Source organism: Lepisma saccharinum, chromosome 3 (assembly GCF_977018435.1).
Source record: "Lepisma saccharinum chromosome 3, izLepSacc3.1, whole genome shotgun sequence".
In the NCBI taxonomy this organism is placed as follows: Eukaryota; Metazoa; Arthropoda; class Insecta; order Zygentoma; family Lepismatidae; genus Lepisma; species Lepisma saccharinum.
Genome location: NC_139231.1, coordinates 131956507 through 131972374, shown reverse-complemented (window position 1 = coordinate 131972374; position 15868 = coordinate 131956507). Strand labels below are relative to the sequence as shown.

At 38.6% G+C, this 15868-nt stretch overlaps 2 protein-coding genes across 3 annotated transcripts in view; one reads left to right on the top strand and one right to left on the bottom strand.

The window, feature by feature from the left end:
- Positions 1-14840, bottom strand: part of LOC145986009 (fibroblast growth factor 1-like) — a 26498-nt gene extending 11658 nt beyond the window's left edge. The window contains exons 1-2 of the mRNA XM_083120178.1: positions 14614-14840; positions 4523-4692 (exon numbers count right to left, since the gene is read on the bottom strand). Of these exons, the coding sequence (XP_082976304.1) occupies positions 4523-4692; positions 14614-14729 (286 nt within the window). The 5' untranslated portion in view covers positions 14730-14840. The remainder of the gene's footprint in view (positions 1-4522; positions 4693-14613) is intronic.
- Positions 1-15868, top strand: part of LOC145985420 (uncharacterized) — a 130993-nt gene that overhangs the window by 63873 nt on the left and 51252 nt on the right. The gene's annotated exons all lie outside the window — the stretch shown is intronic.

The window sequence follows — 15868 nt, the reverse complement described above, 5'->3', positions numbered from 1 at the left end:
TGTCATTGCTGCTGTCCCTCAATTCTGAATTATGGTTACAGTACAAAAATTGGAGATTTATCAGATGAAATGCTTCTTTAATTTGCCACGGTTAAGTTGAGGTTTTTATCCAAAAGTCTTGTCGAGACAGACTGATTTTTCCTTCAATTACCTTGTAGACTTTTCTAATCTTATTTCATTATTTCAATGCACAATAACACACCATAATAACCATTTGTGTTCAATCTGCTGGAAAAAAATATTCTCTCCATCGCGCTGGTTACCTTGTGAAGAAACAATCATTATCGCATTTCTTCCTACGTGTTTACATCGCTGGACAACGGTCACGGTTCTGATGATAATGTAACGTGTGACAACTGAAGCATTGCATTACGTGGTTAACATGTCATTTTTCTTTTCAATAGAGGAAAGTGATTAAAAAAGAAAGACGCTGAAAAGAAAAATCGCACATATTGAATCAACAGGCTGATCAAGATTGCCAGGTCGTGCCTGTTAGCAAGAAAATGATTTCACTCTTGCCTCGCCTCGTATTAGTTATATGAGGAATATTTGCATATTGAGCGTTAAAGTAAAGGATATTAGTCGTTATGCACGCCGGTTAACTGACTTTCTCCTCAGGAAAGGAAGTAATTGTGCTAATAAATGGCCTTGTGCGAGCAAGTTCTCTTCCTGAAAAATCACCACGAGATCCGCATTATCAAGACTGGTAGAAATCAGGTGAGTCAATATTGTAAAGCGAGCGGACGTTGGTTTAGAAGCGGTGACGTCAATAGGTGGATTTTCAAGATATTCGGTATGGAGCCGTTTTAGGGTACTAATGTGCAAAGCGGGGAAACAAATACCCTTGTGCTTGTGCACTGTTTTGGCAACTAGTTGCAGATACAAAATGTAGTACATTTAGTGTTCTGCCAATTTATAGCTCAATGCCATATAAATTATAACGATCCGAGCTTTGGTCTGTCCGTGAAAAATAAAAAATGACATCACATGGGCATTCGACATGTTAGAAATTTATAACGGTGCACATCTAAAATTTCCTGGGCTCCAAGCTGTATCAAATATCTACATAAGTAAACAATGGATGGCCGCAGGATTTTTTCCAGGTAGGCAAGCAAGGTATTTCTTTCCAAGGGAGGCAAGCTAGGTATATCGTTCCTCCATAAAAGTTTAAAATACTCCTTCAGATTGAAGGTAACATATTCCTGCAACGCCCTATTAAAATTGAGCAAAAACTACTTTGAGTGAAATGAAATTATAGTTGTGAAATATAAAATTTTAGGTTGACAATCATTTTCCGGGAGGGGAGAAGGCGTGGTCCTTCTTCCGGACGCAAATGATTATGCTTGTTGATCGGTTCGTTCAAGAAATGTCCAATAAACTAAGCCATGAGATTTGAAACCCTGGTGGACCATACTGACCAATAAAACAACACCAGATACGTCTGCTTCAGAATATAACGCAATTAATCTTCACTCTTTAGATTTCGTTAACAACATTTTCATAAATTCTATATTTTCGGAACACTATTCACATTTTATTCAAACTTTAAGGGAAATTATCGAGTTGCGATTTTTATAGAAGTTTCAGAAAATCGTTTAAATGTCAGAATGAGGGGAATTCAGAAGGCTGGCTTGTTCTGGGCTCATTTCACATGTGAAGATGTGTTATTTTGAAGGAGTACGACAGTTCTACAAATTTTATTTTAAAAAGAGGCAGAATCGAGACGCATATATTTATCTATCTATATTTATAATATATAAAGAGGTGAACTTTTTATCTCCAAACGTTTCTTCGAAACTGATGGATAGAATAAAGTGAGCGTAGAATGTTTTGCTTTCTAAGTAATTTATGCCTACACTACAGCCTTAATGTTTCCCTGATAAATAAGTAGTCTTATATTTATAGCTGGTTACTCACACGTTTAGAGAATAATAAATGAACAATAACAGCTACATTTGACAAACACATATGGGTGTGTATGTGTGCGCTCAAACCATTGGAAATTTCGTGAATAACTTAAACACATCCATACACACACTTTCTTTTTGGCAATTTTTCCCATGTCTCAGTTATATATTTTTGATGTTAGGGGACGAAACTTACAGGAGTGTTAGAGCAAGAGCAAGTCACCATTTATTGACTACACTAAACTTTAGGCTGATAATTTCAATTTTTAGATGTGTTCTATTCTTAAATTAATGCTTAGAGCCGAATTATTGTTGATATTTCTCCAGAAACAACCAAATTCATGCAAGAAACGCTCAACCAAAGATCCGAAAGGAATTTTTATGTTATTTTATTTTAAGTAAGGAAGACTTGACACGCTTCCATTTAAATCTTCACGAACCTGAAAATTCCTTTGCCTGATCGTCTGCGTTAATAACGGTTATTAAGATATACCGTTAACTAAATCGTGATTTGGCAATCGACTCTTTCTTTTTTTAAAATGTACCGATATAAACCAATTTACAGAGAAAATAAAATTTTAGAAGATACTAATTTTTGAGTTCATTCAAAAGGTTCGGGAGTAATTTATAAGAGGATAGCTTAGTATTATTTTTCAAGCCCGTTCTAAGAATTTACGTTGAGCGTAATTCGGTCGAGACGACCTACTATAACGGCTGGGGATACGTCGGGCTGACCTCCCGACTATTCCAATACTGGTTGAAGATCTCCACGCTTAGAGGTGACGAAGGAAAGCGTGGGAGGGAGACCGGCAGTCGGTAGGTAAGCCAAGGCCCTTCATGGGCTGTCGCGCTAAGGATTATTATTATTATTATTATGAAAATATTTCAAAAATACAAACGGATAATTTCTCTGAATACATTCCGCTACAAATTTTTTTGGCGACTCCATGTTTGATGCCAAAGAAAATACTGTGTGACAATAAATAATTGGTTAAAATGTATCGAGGATAGAAGGAAATGGAAAGATATTGTTGAGAAGGCTACGACTTATAAAAATTGCAGAAAGCAATGAAGAAGAAGAAGCAGAAGTAGGTGTGAAAAAATTACTCATCGGCACTGACAGTTGTAAACTTTCGTTTCGTGCTTGTAATTTGCTGACTTGCTGCTAGATGGCGGGAATTACTTAACACTATCGCGGTTCAACTGCACACATTGACTGAAGATGGCAGCACATTACACGCAACTTTCTTCTCATATTTTTGCTTTTCACTTTTTGCTTTTCCACTGGTGAAATCAAAGACTGCTAAAAGTAAAATTTTCGCCAGGGGGAGGTGGGCTTTTGTTTTGACGCCTCCTACTTTCTATCCTGGTTCCCCTCTAGTTTTTCACCTTCATCCAATAAAAAACATGCATATATTTACGGTTTTAAGGACATAAAATAATAATAATAATTTTATATAACTTAGTGTTACAGAACATTTTTATTGTACCTAGTAGGTATGTGTTTATCTAACTTCTACATAATGATACAAAAATAACAGCAACCTTTTAGCTTAAATTGCTACACGATTTTACAACGTGGCCCGTAGCTCTAGAAGGGCTTTGGCTTATCTCCCGACTGTCAGTCTCCCTCCCCAACTAGAGGTGTGGAGATGTTGAACCGGTAATGGGGTGACGTGGGGTTATAGGAGCTTTCCCAGATCGGGTTACGCTATTCGCAGCTCCCAATTTTCCTCACGATGGTGGGTTGCCACCGGTCCTATACACAGGCCGAAAACCCAGAGACTGAACCCAGGCAGACTCGAACCTATGCCGTCCCGCAGTCTGAGTCCAAAGCACAGCGGTTTAGACCGTACGGCCACGAAGGAGGACGTTGCACAAATTTAGAGTTCTCAAATTTGATTGGAAAAAAGGCTTATTTCCATAGCAAATTTCAGTTCACTTCAATAACTAAGCATTTTTAAATAGCATGTTTGTCACACAATTGTCTGTGGCGTTCCCAGAAGAGGAAGGGTAGGTTGGTGAGGGATCATAAATTTTCACTAATAGGACTAACAACAATATAACCCACATTACGAAAATCCTATACATGCTACAATGGGCAAGGCTTAGGACCTTGCATATTGGTAAAAATGGCATATGCAACCATTACCTTCTCTATCTGGAGAGATGCAATACACTAAAAATATTATGCATGTAAGTTTGCAAAGAAATTGTAAAATATTGTGATTTTTTCCATTTATGGTCATCTTATGAAATTAGGTATATTTGTAAAATATTGTGATTTTTTCCATTTATGGTCATCTTATGAAATTAGGTATATTTGTACAACACGATCCTGATCAAGAATTTCCACACAAATCACAAATGTTTTCGGAATTTTGTGTATTCTGAAATTTACCTACCATGGAGTAATGAACTTGGCACTTCCGTGGTTGTAACGGCGTTGTACTATAGCGTGATTGAAAGTCAACGTGGTCGTTACGAAGCAGAAACGCCAGTTCGGTTATTGCACAATTGTACAGAAAATCTAAAAGGGTTAAAAGAATACTTGCTATTGGCTACATAGTTTATTTTGTACGCAATTACATTACAATGACAACAAATCTACTCACCGTACTTGTCGAATTCGAGGTTGGTCCCCCTGACCACGCCTCCAGGGAAAATTCCTACGTGGTGCCCCGTTCGACAGTAGAGCATCATGCGATAACCGAGGACCGGGTTGCCTCCTCCTGGTCCTCCACGGAAATCTGGGACGAATCCAGGAGGCAGGCGATCTCCAAGTCTGAAAGAGAAGACGTAAAGAAGCATTAGTTTTCTAATGCCATTTCCAAGGGCTATCACAGGATATTTTCTCAGGAGCAGAGCAAGATTTCACATCGTGCCCTTCAGTCATGGAAAATTATATTTTACCTTTTATTGATATTATTATTAATTTACAAATTAAAAAATTGAAATAGAATTGAAAATTTACTTTGGAGTTGTTGACTAGTTCAGACTTTACATCTATCACTTTCTCGATAAATAGCCCTTCGTCTCTTTGTACTTTCTCAGTCACGGTGTATAGATATAAAACAGAGCAAGCGCCTCACCGATGGCGCAGTGGTAGCGCCGTCGCCTTGTAATCAAGGGGTCCCGGGTTTGATACCCGGTTGAGGTACGTAGTGGTTCGGATCCCAATTTAAACTGTAGGTCCAGTCCCGATTAGCCTTACTGTGCATAAAGTGGACACCACCTCAATCAAAAACAGACACCATTTAAAATCTGCTCTCCTTCATGTTACCTCTGATCCATGTTTTAACGCCAAAGGGTACTGAAAAAAATAATTAAAATGATGGCACTTGAATTATCAAGATAATATCCAAACTTACGGTATCCCGAGCAGTTGAGAAATTCTAAAAGATCGTACTTACAAGGAGCTAATTCTTGCTATTTTCTGCATTATACTGCATTTTATACTGTCAATATACTGAAATGTACAGTTATTGTACTTCGTTATTAACTTTTGCACGTCTCGTTTACTGACCTTTCAGTTAATTTATAATTTTTGCAATTTTGAAAACTGTAGAACCATTGTTTTTAATGGTACAATATGCAAATATAACCTGGTTTTTGTATTTTTCACTAATTTTTTTGACCTAGTGCATTATTTACTTTCATTACTCTGTTCGAATATTAACTAAATTAACTTTATTTCTGTTATCGACAATAAAAATAACATCACATGGCACAGTGGTGCCCCGCTTTAAAACTGTAGGTCCAGTCCCGATTAGCGTTTCTGTGCATAATGTGGACTTAAAACAACATCAATTCAAATCATTAAAAATAACAACTTTCTGCTTGCTTGTAAATTGAAATGTAAGATGCCAATTTCCAACGGGAGAGGGGGGCAGGGGCCACAGACATCTATCGGCCCCCTGCAGATGCCCGTGGATAACCAGAGATGGACTAAACGGAAGTTTGCTCTGCTGGACACGTCTTTTGAATCTCGGTTAAGTGGAAACATTCCCGAGTTTCATGGCGGCTGCCCCTGCTCCCTGTATGACGCAGAGGTGACGGCCTGGTGGGTGTAGGCCACGTGTGCTGGAACCGTATGTTTCCCTTGGAAAACATTAATAGCGCACGTGCCACAGTATTGCCACAATCTGAGGACACAATTTCCCTTTCCAAGGGGCAAAATTTCCCTTTTTGGACCATTTTCCCCTTCACCTAAACAAACATAACAATAATAATTATTATTATTATTAGCAGATGTAGTAGTAGTAGCAGCAGCAGCAGCAGTAGTAGTAAAATTTCCGTTGGTCCATGTTCGTATGAATAAAAAATGTTACACAAATTTTTCACATACATGTAATCTTCATTGCTTTTTGGTCAGATGTTCCAGGTTTGGATCACGGTCATAAATCCATTAAATCGTTAATTATCATCGTTACAATTATTCGAAGATACAGAAAAGCGACGTACAATAAACTTAAATATAAATAGATACAGGCTTATATTCAAGAGAGCAGAAATAAGAAGGCACAGAAAAAATAAGAATGTGAAACTGGAACTTAACATAAACTGTAATAGTGTAGCGTCAGAAGTCTTAAAATTTCCCTGAATTTGTGATATTTTTAATCAAAATTCCCTTTTCCCTTTTGGCTAATATTTCGGTCTGAATTTCCCTTCATGTGGCAACACTGCGTGCAGCGCTGGTCGTTTTATTTCACGACTTCTTGGTTCAACATCGTAAGGGGATTCGAAGCCTTCCTTCTCCAATCGGCTGGAAGCAAGTTGAGACAGGTTCTCCCTTTTCATATTCCGACGATGTGTCAAGGAAATGCATATGTTCAAAGGTTCAGTTCATTTTAAGTTCGCACAGGCTAATAGGGACTATTTAAATTAGTGTCATTTTTGTTTCCGATTAGGGGTCTAGAAAGTTCAACTCCCCCCCCCTTTTCCACACACACACACACACACACACGCACACGCACACACGTGTACGGGGCTCCCTCGGTGGCGTTATGGTGAAACTGCAGGCCCAGTCCCGATTAGCCTTTTTGTGATACTCAAAAGAAACTCATCGAAGTTCCCTGGTTCGAGTCCCGAACTGAGAATAGGTATGAGTGTCCGTTCAACAATTTCATATATTCACTCCTCCTCGCAATTAGTAATAAGTTTCAGAAAAACAACTCTAAATAATAATTGCAAATACTCAATGCACAAAAAAAGGGGGGGTGGAAAGGAGAAAAGGCATTGAGAGAGAATAATATGGGAGGAACGACATTTTCACATTTCCCTAGGTGCGGGTATCACTTTAAATCCGGGGCCTGATTCTGATATACGTACTACTCCGACAAATGTTCACATCACGTAGAGGATGTGACAGTCAGATTTACCGTCATTATTATTATCATTATTATTCATGTATGTAGCGGTAAAAAGACGTGTTGATTCAAAGTGTTAAGTGTTTTAATTTGTAAGATTACATATTTGATTTTTGCCAAGCCGACGGGAGGAACGAGACATTCGCTTGTGTTAAGGGTGAGCACCTGAAGGGTCACGCTATGCGTCTAAAGCTTAGGAAATTCGACCGTAATGACAAACATTTAAATATCTCGGTTTCCAACGGTCAGATTCATGTGAAACTTATACCAACGCAGCGGCATGTGTGCAAGGACGGATGTGTGGAGTTTCGTCACGATCAAGCGACAATTACGGACGCCAGATCAAATCGGTTCTAATTGATCAGTTTGTGGACAGCGATTGCAATTGAGCTATGGGCGACAGCCAGGCGGAAGCTTAATCCGCACAAGTAAACGTCGGACACGGTCCGTCCTAGTTTGGAGACAATAGAGCGTGGTGGAATAACCTCTCCGGAAGCGTCGCTCCAACGTGCGCCTAGCGTCCTTTTTCAAAATCCAAATAAAACGAAGGACATGGTTTTTCGATACACAGTCTTACCGCGATCCTTGTAGTGAGAGCAGCTCCGTGCTAACTCTCCATATACAGTTTTGCCGCGATTCTTGGAACGAGAGCACCTTCGCGCTACCTTTCGTGTACAAGGGACTTTGTTGTGTTGTGCGAACACCAGTGTGTGTGATAGGCAGTAAGTCTACACGAGTGCGCCTACCTCAACCGCTGGGGGAAGTTGAAGCGAAACCGTGTTTCCGTGATTACCTTACGCCATTTATAATTTTTGAGAAACAAGGAACACCGGAAACTATGGCGGGCTAGAGGAAGAAAGGAGATGAGGGCGTTACGTCGATTCGCCCGACGTCAGAAGAAACTACGCCGATGATGCCTATCCGCCGCCATGGAGAGAGAGAGAACGTCGAACGCCGCCCTATTGATACGCCGACGACGCCTACCATCCGCCACGTTGACGCCCCGACGACGCCGACGACGCCTACCAGCCGCGACAGAGAGACGTAGAGAGAGATGTTGACGCCCCGACGACGCCGACGACGCCTACAACGACCGCTCAGATGCGACGTCCGAACCGCGCCATACCACGGAGATCCACCGATCCCGAGAGGAAGAGGAGCCGGGGAACTAGGTGTTTGAATCCTTTTCGCATCTTCATCGTCGCGACCAAAGAAACCTTTCGCGTGGATACTATGTGTTTTCAATCGCCCATAAAGACGCCAGGATGCACCCCGGAAGCTGAGAGATGGTAAAGTATTCATCTGTGTGAACCTTAACACGTGACGGCCCGATTGATTTAGAGAACGCCCTTGAAATTCGTCGACATTTAGAAAACGCCCACTCAACTCGAACTTCATACCAAACTCCCGTCGCGCTTGTCATTTGTAATTTATTCGTCTCAGGTCAATTTTTCTTATTCCTTGTGATATTTTTTTAATGGTCTTAAATTTATTGTTGTTTGTGCTCCTTTGTATTTGTTTAAAGTGCGTACTATTAGAGAAAGCGCCGCCCACTTACTTGTTTAATCTACTGGAGGTTTGTTCATTTTTATGTGTCAATGCTAGCTATGTCAGGCCGCATGTGTGATTATTTAGTAAAAGTATTTGCCTGGTAATGTGAATTGCTCGTCGCGGCGAAGTGTTTAAGTCCCGCCTGCTAGCGAGTATAGGTTTGCGTCACTCAACGGAGGTTATTTGTTATGTTTGAACCACGTGAGGTCTTGTAAAAGGAAAACGTCCGCCCACGTGAATGGAATTTCCGTTGAGACGCCTTTGTTTATACTGGTCAAGTAATGTATGGTCACCGCGCCGACTAGTTTCTTTTTTAAAAACAAAAGGTGAACTTAAGTAAGGGCTGGCTAGGATTTAAGTAGCACTGGAGCAAAATCACAAATGACCTGATTAGACAAAAAGTAAGATAAAATTAATTGAGAATGCAATAATTAGGGCTTGTCGTGATAAAACCTGTACATGTCATGTATAATTTCTTGTGTCGATGACCCCATGAGGATTGAATCTGAGAGAGAATGTGAGAGTGCAAGTGTGGGGACCTGTAATAATTCCATTTTTTGTTGGTGATGAATAGAATATACTTTTTATTTTCATGTTAATTTTGGGCTATATCATTTTCGTATGCATGTCGCTACCCGTGATTTTCAGGTATGCAGCTAGCCGCTTCCCGGCTACAGGTAAAGAGGTGGTAATTTGAAAGTACATATGTCTTTGTTTTTATTCGATATGGCTTATCACTATGCACTGTCGGTCACCGGTTCCTACACACGAACTTAACCTGGACCGTAACGCTATTTCGCTTGTCCGAGGGAGATTATGCCGCCTCTATCTAGGCAGTGGTAGCATTTGTTTTCCCGGGCAAGGGAGGGCGTAACATACAAGGATATCAAGGCGAAGGACTTTTCTTATTGGTCATTAAGTTCTCGTTCAAATGCCACGAGTGGTCGGAAAACGGCATTTTCTACCCCGTATGTACGCAGTCGTGCGATACAAATTCAAGGTTGCAACTGCCAATATATATTTTTTGTTTTATTGGACATTATACTAAAACCGATAATACCCTATAAAAACATGCCAGCTGAGGCTCCTGTAGGCTGAAGTTGCTTCGTTTAACCCCTATGGCCATATCCTTTAAGCAATTCATACATGTCCATCCATGAATATTTTTCCATGTGCAATTTTATGTTTTGGCATTGAACACCGGATTTCGTGTCTTGTCCAGAGGCTCTCTCACTTCAGAGAGCGGTCCATGTTTTTGGTTACATGGTTTGCCTTTAGATAACTAAATTCCGACAGAAAACTTAAGTGTCAGTGCAAATCTTGAATTTGCGCCACATATTAGAATGAATGAATTGAACATGAACCCATTGGCAATATAATGTTATTGGGTAATTCGTAACCTTATAAGATATACATTTATAAATTGCATATAACTGCGTCTATTTACATTATTTTGCTCGTGGATTTGGCGAGAGGTGCAGCTCCATCAGCCCCTCCCACTGGTACGCACTCGGAATAAATGTGCAGTCACCTGCAATAAATATAGGACACCTAGATCATTTTTTGTTAAATGTGTTACCTTACTCTACGGTGGAGGCCGAACTTATACCATGGATTTGCTGTTGATGTTCGTTCAGCGCCGTAGAATTAGGCAACACACATAATGCCATCCAGGGAAGCGAGTATTTCAGGATCTAGATGTTTCGTTTTGTTGTTACCGTTCGTTCTTCACGCTATAAATGATGATGTTCAGTATGATTTACGTACCAAACACTTTTATTTGATACACAAAACTGTAGTAGGGGAAATATGAAACATGTCGTCACTATTCCTTATGTAGGCCGGCAAATAGTGAGAAACTATTGGGATACCATCTTAGTATAGGCCTATACATTGTGTGAACTTTAGTTTTTTTTTGTACATATGACTTATTATGCCAAAAACATTTCTGTGTGGCGTTTTATACGTTGCAGTGTTTTAACCTTGAAAATTAAATCAGACCAGCTGAGTGATTTGAAATCAGAAAACTTTAATTACACGCTACACGCTACACGGTGGGATGCATTTTTTGTGTAATATATTGTCTTGCATTTTTAAATATGCTTAGAGTATAACAAACAGTTGATACAAAAATGTCACACAGGAGCTTTAAAAGGTTTAATCTAGAAATAAACACTTGCTCGATTTTTAGTTTTCATTCCAATGTCGAAGCAAGCTTCCTCTCTCTACAGCAAGTTCCAAAAATTCACACCAGATGGCTGATTGTTTTGACCATATTTATTTTTGTAAGTACTAACTAACTAACTAACTTTCTAGCCTTCTTAAACCCGAAGGTTCATGGCAGCAGCAACACAGGCCTTCCATCTGTCCCTATTCTGAGCAAGATCTATATACTCTATTCCATCCCTATCGATTTCCTTTAGGTCCATCTCAACGTTATCCCTCCATCTTCGTCTTGGCCTTCCTACAGGTCTCTTACCATCAGGTTTCCCAACAAGAATCCTGTAAACTCCTCTTTCCTCTCCGATTCGTGCCACATGACCTGCCCACCTAAGTCTTCTTGATTTAATTATTCTAATAATATCTGGACATGAATACAAATTTTGTAGTTCTAAATTATGTAACCTTCTCCACTCACCTGTCTCCTCATCCCTTTTAGGTCCAAAGATTTTCCTAAGGATCTTATTTTCAAATACTCTCAATTCATGTTCGTCTTTCAATGTAAGGGACCAAGTTTCACATCCATATAATACTACAGGCAAAATTACTGTTTTGTATATTTTAACTTTTAGTTTCTTAGATATTAAACGAGAAGACAAAAGTTTATGAAGAGAGAAGTAACATGCATTTCCTGAATTAAGCCTACTTTTTATTTCCTCTTTAATATCATTTTCATTTGTTAGTATTATTCCTAAGTACTTGAATTTGGAAACTGGTTCAAACGAGTTGTTATCAATAATTAGATTTTGATTATTACTTAACACTTGGTTTCGGCCTGTAAGCATATATTTAGTTTTCTCTTTGCTAACTTCCAAACCTATCTCTTTAGCTGCTTTGAAAAATATTTTAGCATAATTCTTAACATCCCCTAATAAGTCTACATCATCTGCATATGCTAACAACTGAGTCACACCGTTTAATTTTAGTCCTTCGTTAGTTTCTTTTACCTTCCTAACAGCATATTCTAAGGCAAAATTAAAGAGCAATGGAGATAATGCATCTCCTTGTTTTAACCCATCATGAATTGTATATTTGTCAGACACATTAATACCCACACGAATTTTACTTTCTGTTTCATTGGTGCATACTTTTATCATATTAACAAGCTTCTTAGGTATTCCAAACTCAACTAATATATTATATAATTTATCTCTTTTGACCGAATCATATGATTTTTTGAAGTCAATGAATAGCTGATGGACACTTTAATTATATTCCCACTTTTTCTCAAGTGTCTGTCTGATGTGAAAAATTTGATCTGTAATTGATCTGTTACGTTAAAATCCACATTGATAATCACCTATAATTTCATTAGCATATGGGGTTAGTCTTGTTAAAAGAATGTTAGATAATATTTTATATGCTGTTGAGAGTAGAGAAATTCCAGTTCATTATTGCAGTTCATTTTATCACCTTTTTTAAACACAGGAACAATTACGGATTCTTTCCACTGTTGAGGGATTTCTTCTTTATTCCATATTAAACAAATTAGTTTATGAATTTGACATATTAACGAATTTCCACCATATTTAATTAACTCAGCTGGTATTAAATCAATGCCAGGTGCTTTGTTATTCTTTAGCCTTTTAATAGCATCTTTAACTTCAGTCAAGTTAGGTTCTGGAACTAAAGGTTCTGCTGTGTGAACTTCATTTACATCTGATTTATCTCCTACATGAACATTTAAGAGGTAGTTCTTCCATCTATTTAAAATATAACTTGGATCAGCCAAAAAATCACCGTCTTTATCTTTTATCAAGTCTACTTTAGGTTGCCACCCCTTTCTAAATTCATTTACACCTTTATATAAATCTGATATTTTTGCTTTTGCTTTTATAAGTACAAAGTTCATTAATCTTTTTTCCACTTTTCCACTACTTTCTAAATGTACTAAATTTATTATGGAGACGATATATACTAAAAATATCATTGACACATTTGTCAGTATATACGTCTTAACCAAAGAGAGATTTTTATTCTCTCTCAATATATATTTTACTAATTTGGATCTGTCAACTCAACACAAAATTGAGAATCCAATTAAATCAATTGAGTTTAATCTTGAACGAGGTTCACCGAACGCTGATTACCTAACCCCTCAAAAGTAAGAAAAAATATTGCAGAGTACATGAATACAAGGAAAATTATAAAACACTACAGCAAGAAATAACGAATAAAAGAACTTATAATTAAATAAAGCCTCTACTACTATGGCAAACGAAATAATGGCATACACATAGTGCGTGTGTGCAAATAAATGACAGAAGTAATAATATATTATTAGTTAGTTTCACTCCATTTTTAGGTTTAGATGGTTTCCAAAAATTTACAGGATTTTTTCACATTTAATCGAATGTGGTCTTTGCTTTTGATCATTCAGTGAATCATATTGTCCTATGAAAGCGTTTGTAATTCTTTAATTTTACTTGCTTACTTTTTCAACTTTATAGTTTAAATTAATACCACCATTTCATTTATTATCGGTGCAGAAAATGCAATAATCACTAAGCTATAATTATTAACATTTATTTGTGCAACACGACTATTTAATTCGAATTACTAAGAAATTCGAACGGAAGTTTAACCATCTTTAATGGCGTGATGTTTTTGTTAATTCGAAATTTGGATAAATCGAACATTTATCGTGTTCCCTTGAAGTTCCAATTAAAACGAGTCCACTGTGTAAATATAAATTTTAAACGTAAGTTTTACTGTTGCACTTACTTTTATACCGTCAGTTCGCAAGTACTTTTTAATTCACAGTAATGTTTTCATTTTATCGATTGTTATTTTTATGCACCCTACAGGGTGTTGCCGTTCGACACCGACACTTTCCACAACTTGTACAGGAGACATCAAGGCGAACAACATTTCTCAGTTATGAGCACTAGAAAAACTGCACTTTCTCTCTTCTACGTATGCAAGCACGTATGCAAGCGTACGGCACAGATTCAAGATGGAAGATTTTCTGGGACAATATATATTAAAGGAAATGTGTATCATCAACAAAGTATCATCCAATTGTCAAGTTCTTTCCTTCGTTCATATACGTTCGATGTTTTTCATCTATAATAAGTTCTAGGGGTCCCGGTTTCGAATCCTGGCCTGGGCATGGACGTTTGTGTCTATTCATCATTTTCATCACTCATCCCCATCTTCGGAAATTAGCCAAAAGTGGCACAAGAAGCGAAGTAAAATAAAGCAAATCAATCGATCAATCAATGTATAATAAGCTGTATAACACTTATGTATTTGCCAACATTAACGTTGATACGGAAACAACATAACAAAATAACATGTGGCCATGTTCTGTTAATAGGTTTGTGTGGGTGTGTGTGTGTGAGAGAGAGAGAGATATAGAGTTCCTGTCAATTTTGCCCGCCTCAAAACTTGTTTGAAGTTGCCGCCACTGATTGTATTTGTATCTTGGTTATTTAGCTTCGCTTTTCTGACACTTTTGGTTAATCGCAATGACGAACAGTGATTTTATCATTTTAAGTGGATGAAAAAACACCTTTGCCAGAACTCGAACCCGTATCCCTATATTGGATTCGAAGAGTTGTTACCTGTTCTCCGTGTCCGGACCGTCCGCTGCAGTGTCCGGCCTCCGTCGCCCACCGCTGTCCGCATCGTCCCGACCGGACCTCGAACACGCGCAAAGACAACGCCTCCACGACGTCATGATCGTCGATGTACCTCAGCGCACTCCCGTGGCGAACAATGGAACCATTCTCCGCACTATTTTATCGGAACGAGATCAAGAAGTTCCACAGCACCTTTTACCCTGCCCTCGTCTGGTTCGAACTTGTGAGAAGCACGGTAAAAATAAAGCAGAAAAAAAAGGATGGACTATCAAGATGAAGTTACGTGGAAGTTCCAGATCACATGTGCGCTGCCTGGCCTCTCGCCAGCGGCGTCTACTGCTTCCAGGAGCTAAAAATTGCCATTCAGTTTCGCCTCGTCTGACTCAGGCTTCGAGCAGCCGACTCATTGCGAGGGCGAGAGGCTGCGTGATTGATACGTTCTCGGCTGCATCGACACCCGGCGTCACCAAGGATATGGAGTTTGATATAAAGCATTCGTAAACAACTGCCCACGGCTTACTCAAGAAAATGAGTAGACTCAACATGAACAGTCTAACCTTTAATGCCATGAGTTCTAAGGGAGAATTCACACCAAACAGACAAGCTGCACTCGACACGCGGACAGCGACACTTGTTTCTTGTTCAGTTCGCATGATGATACCGATATAATTGCATTAATGAGTTTTTTAGTCACCCGAAAAAAAACGTAACAAGAGAAATTGTTAGATATAAATCGCGTTGTAAAATTTGTGCAAGTATTTGAAACTCGGGAGAGGCATGTTGTGCATGAGAAACGGAGAAATAATATGCACTCACCTCAAATTGTATACGCTAGACTTCCCAGACTGGATAAGCAAAGACCAAAACACTAGAGAAATGATTTTCAACCTTCTTGAAACAATGACCCGGTATTTTTTTATTTTAAGTCAATGCCCTTAGCCGAAGAATTTTCCTCGTAAATACCTTTCAAGTATTTAAGATTTTATGCATGATTTAACATGTACCCATGAAATTAAATATTGAAAAATAAATTCTAGCATAATCATAAAGAGTAATAATAGTTTGATTACGTGTGTAGGATTGTTTTGTTGACAAATATAAAAATATGGATGATGAAGTGGTAACGTCGTCTCCTTGTAATTAAGTGATCCCGGTTTCGATACCCGGTGGAGGCACCGGGCAGATCCAGTCCTGATTAGTCTATTTGTGCATAAAATGGACTTAAAAAACGAAAACC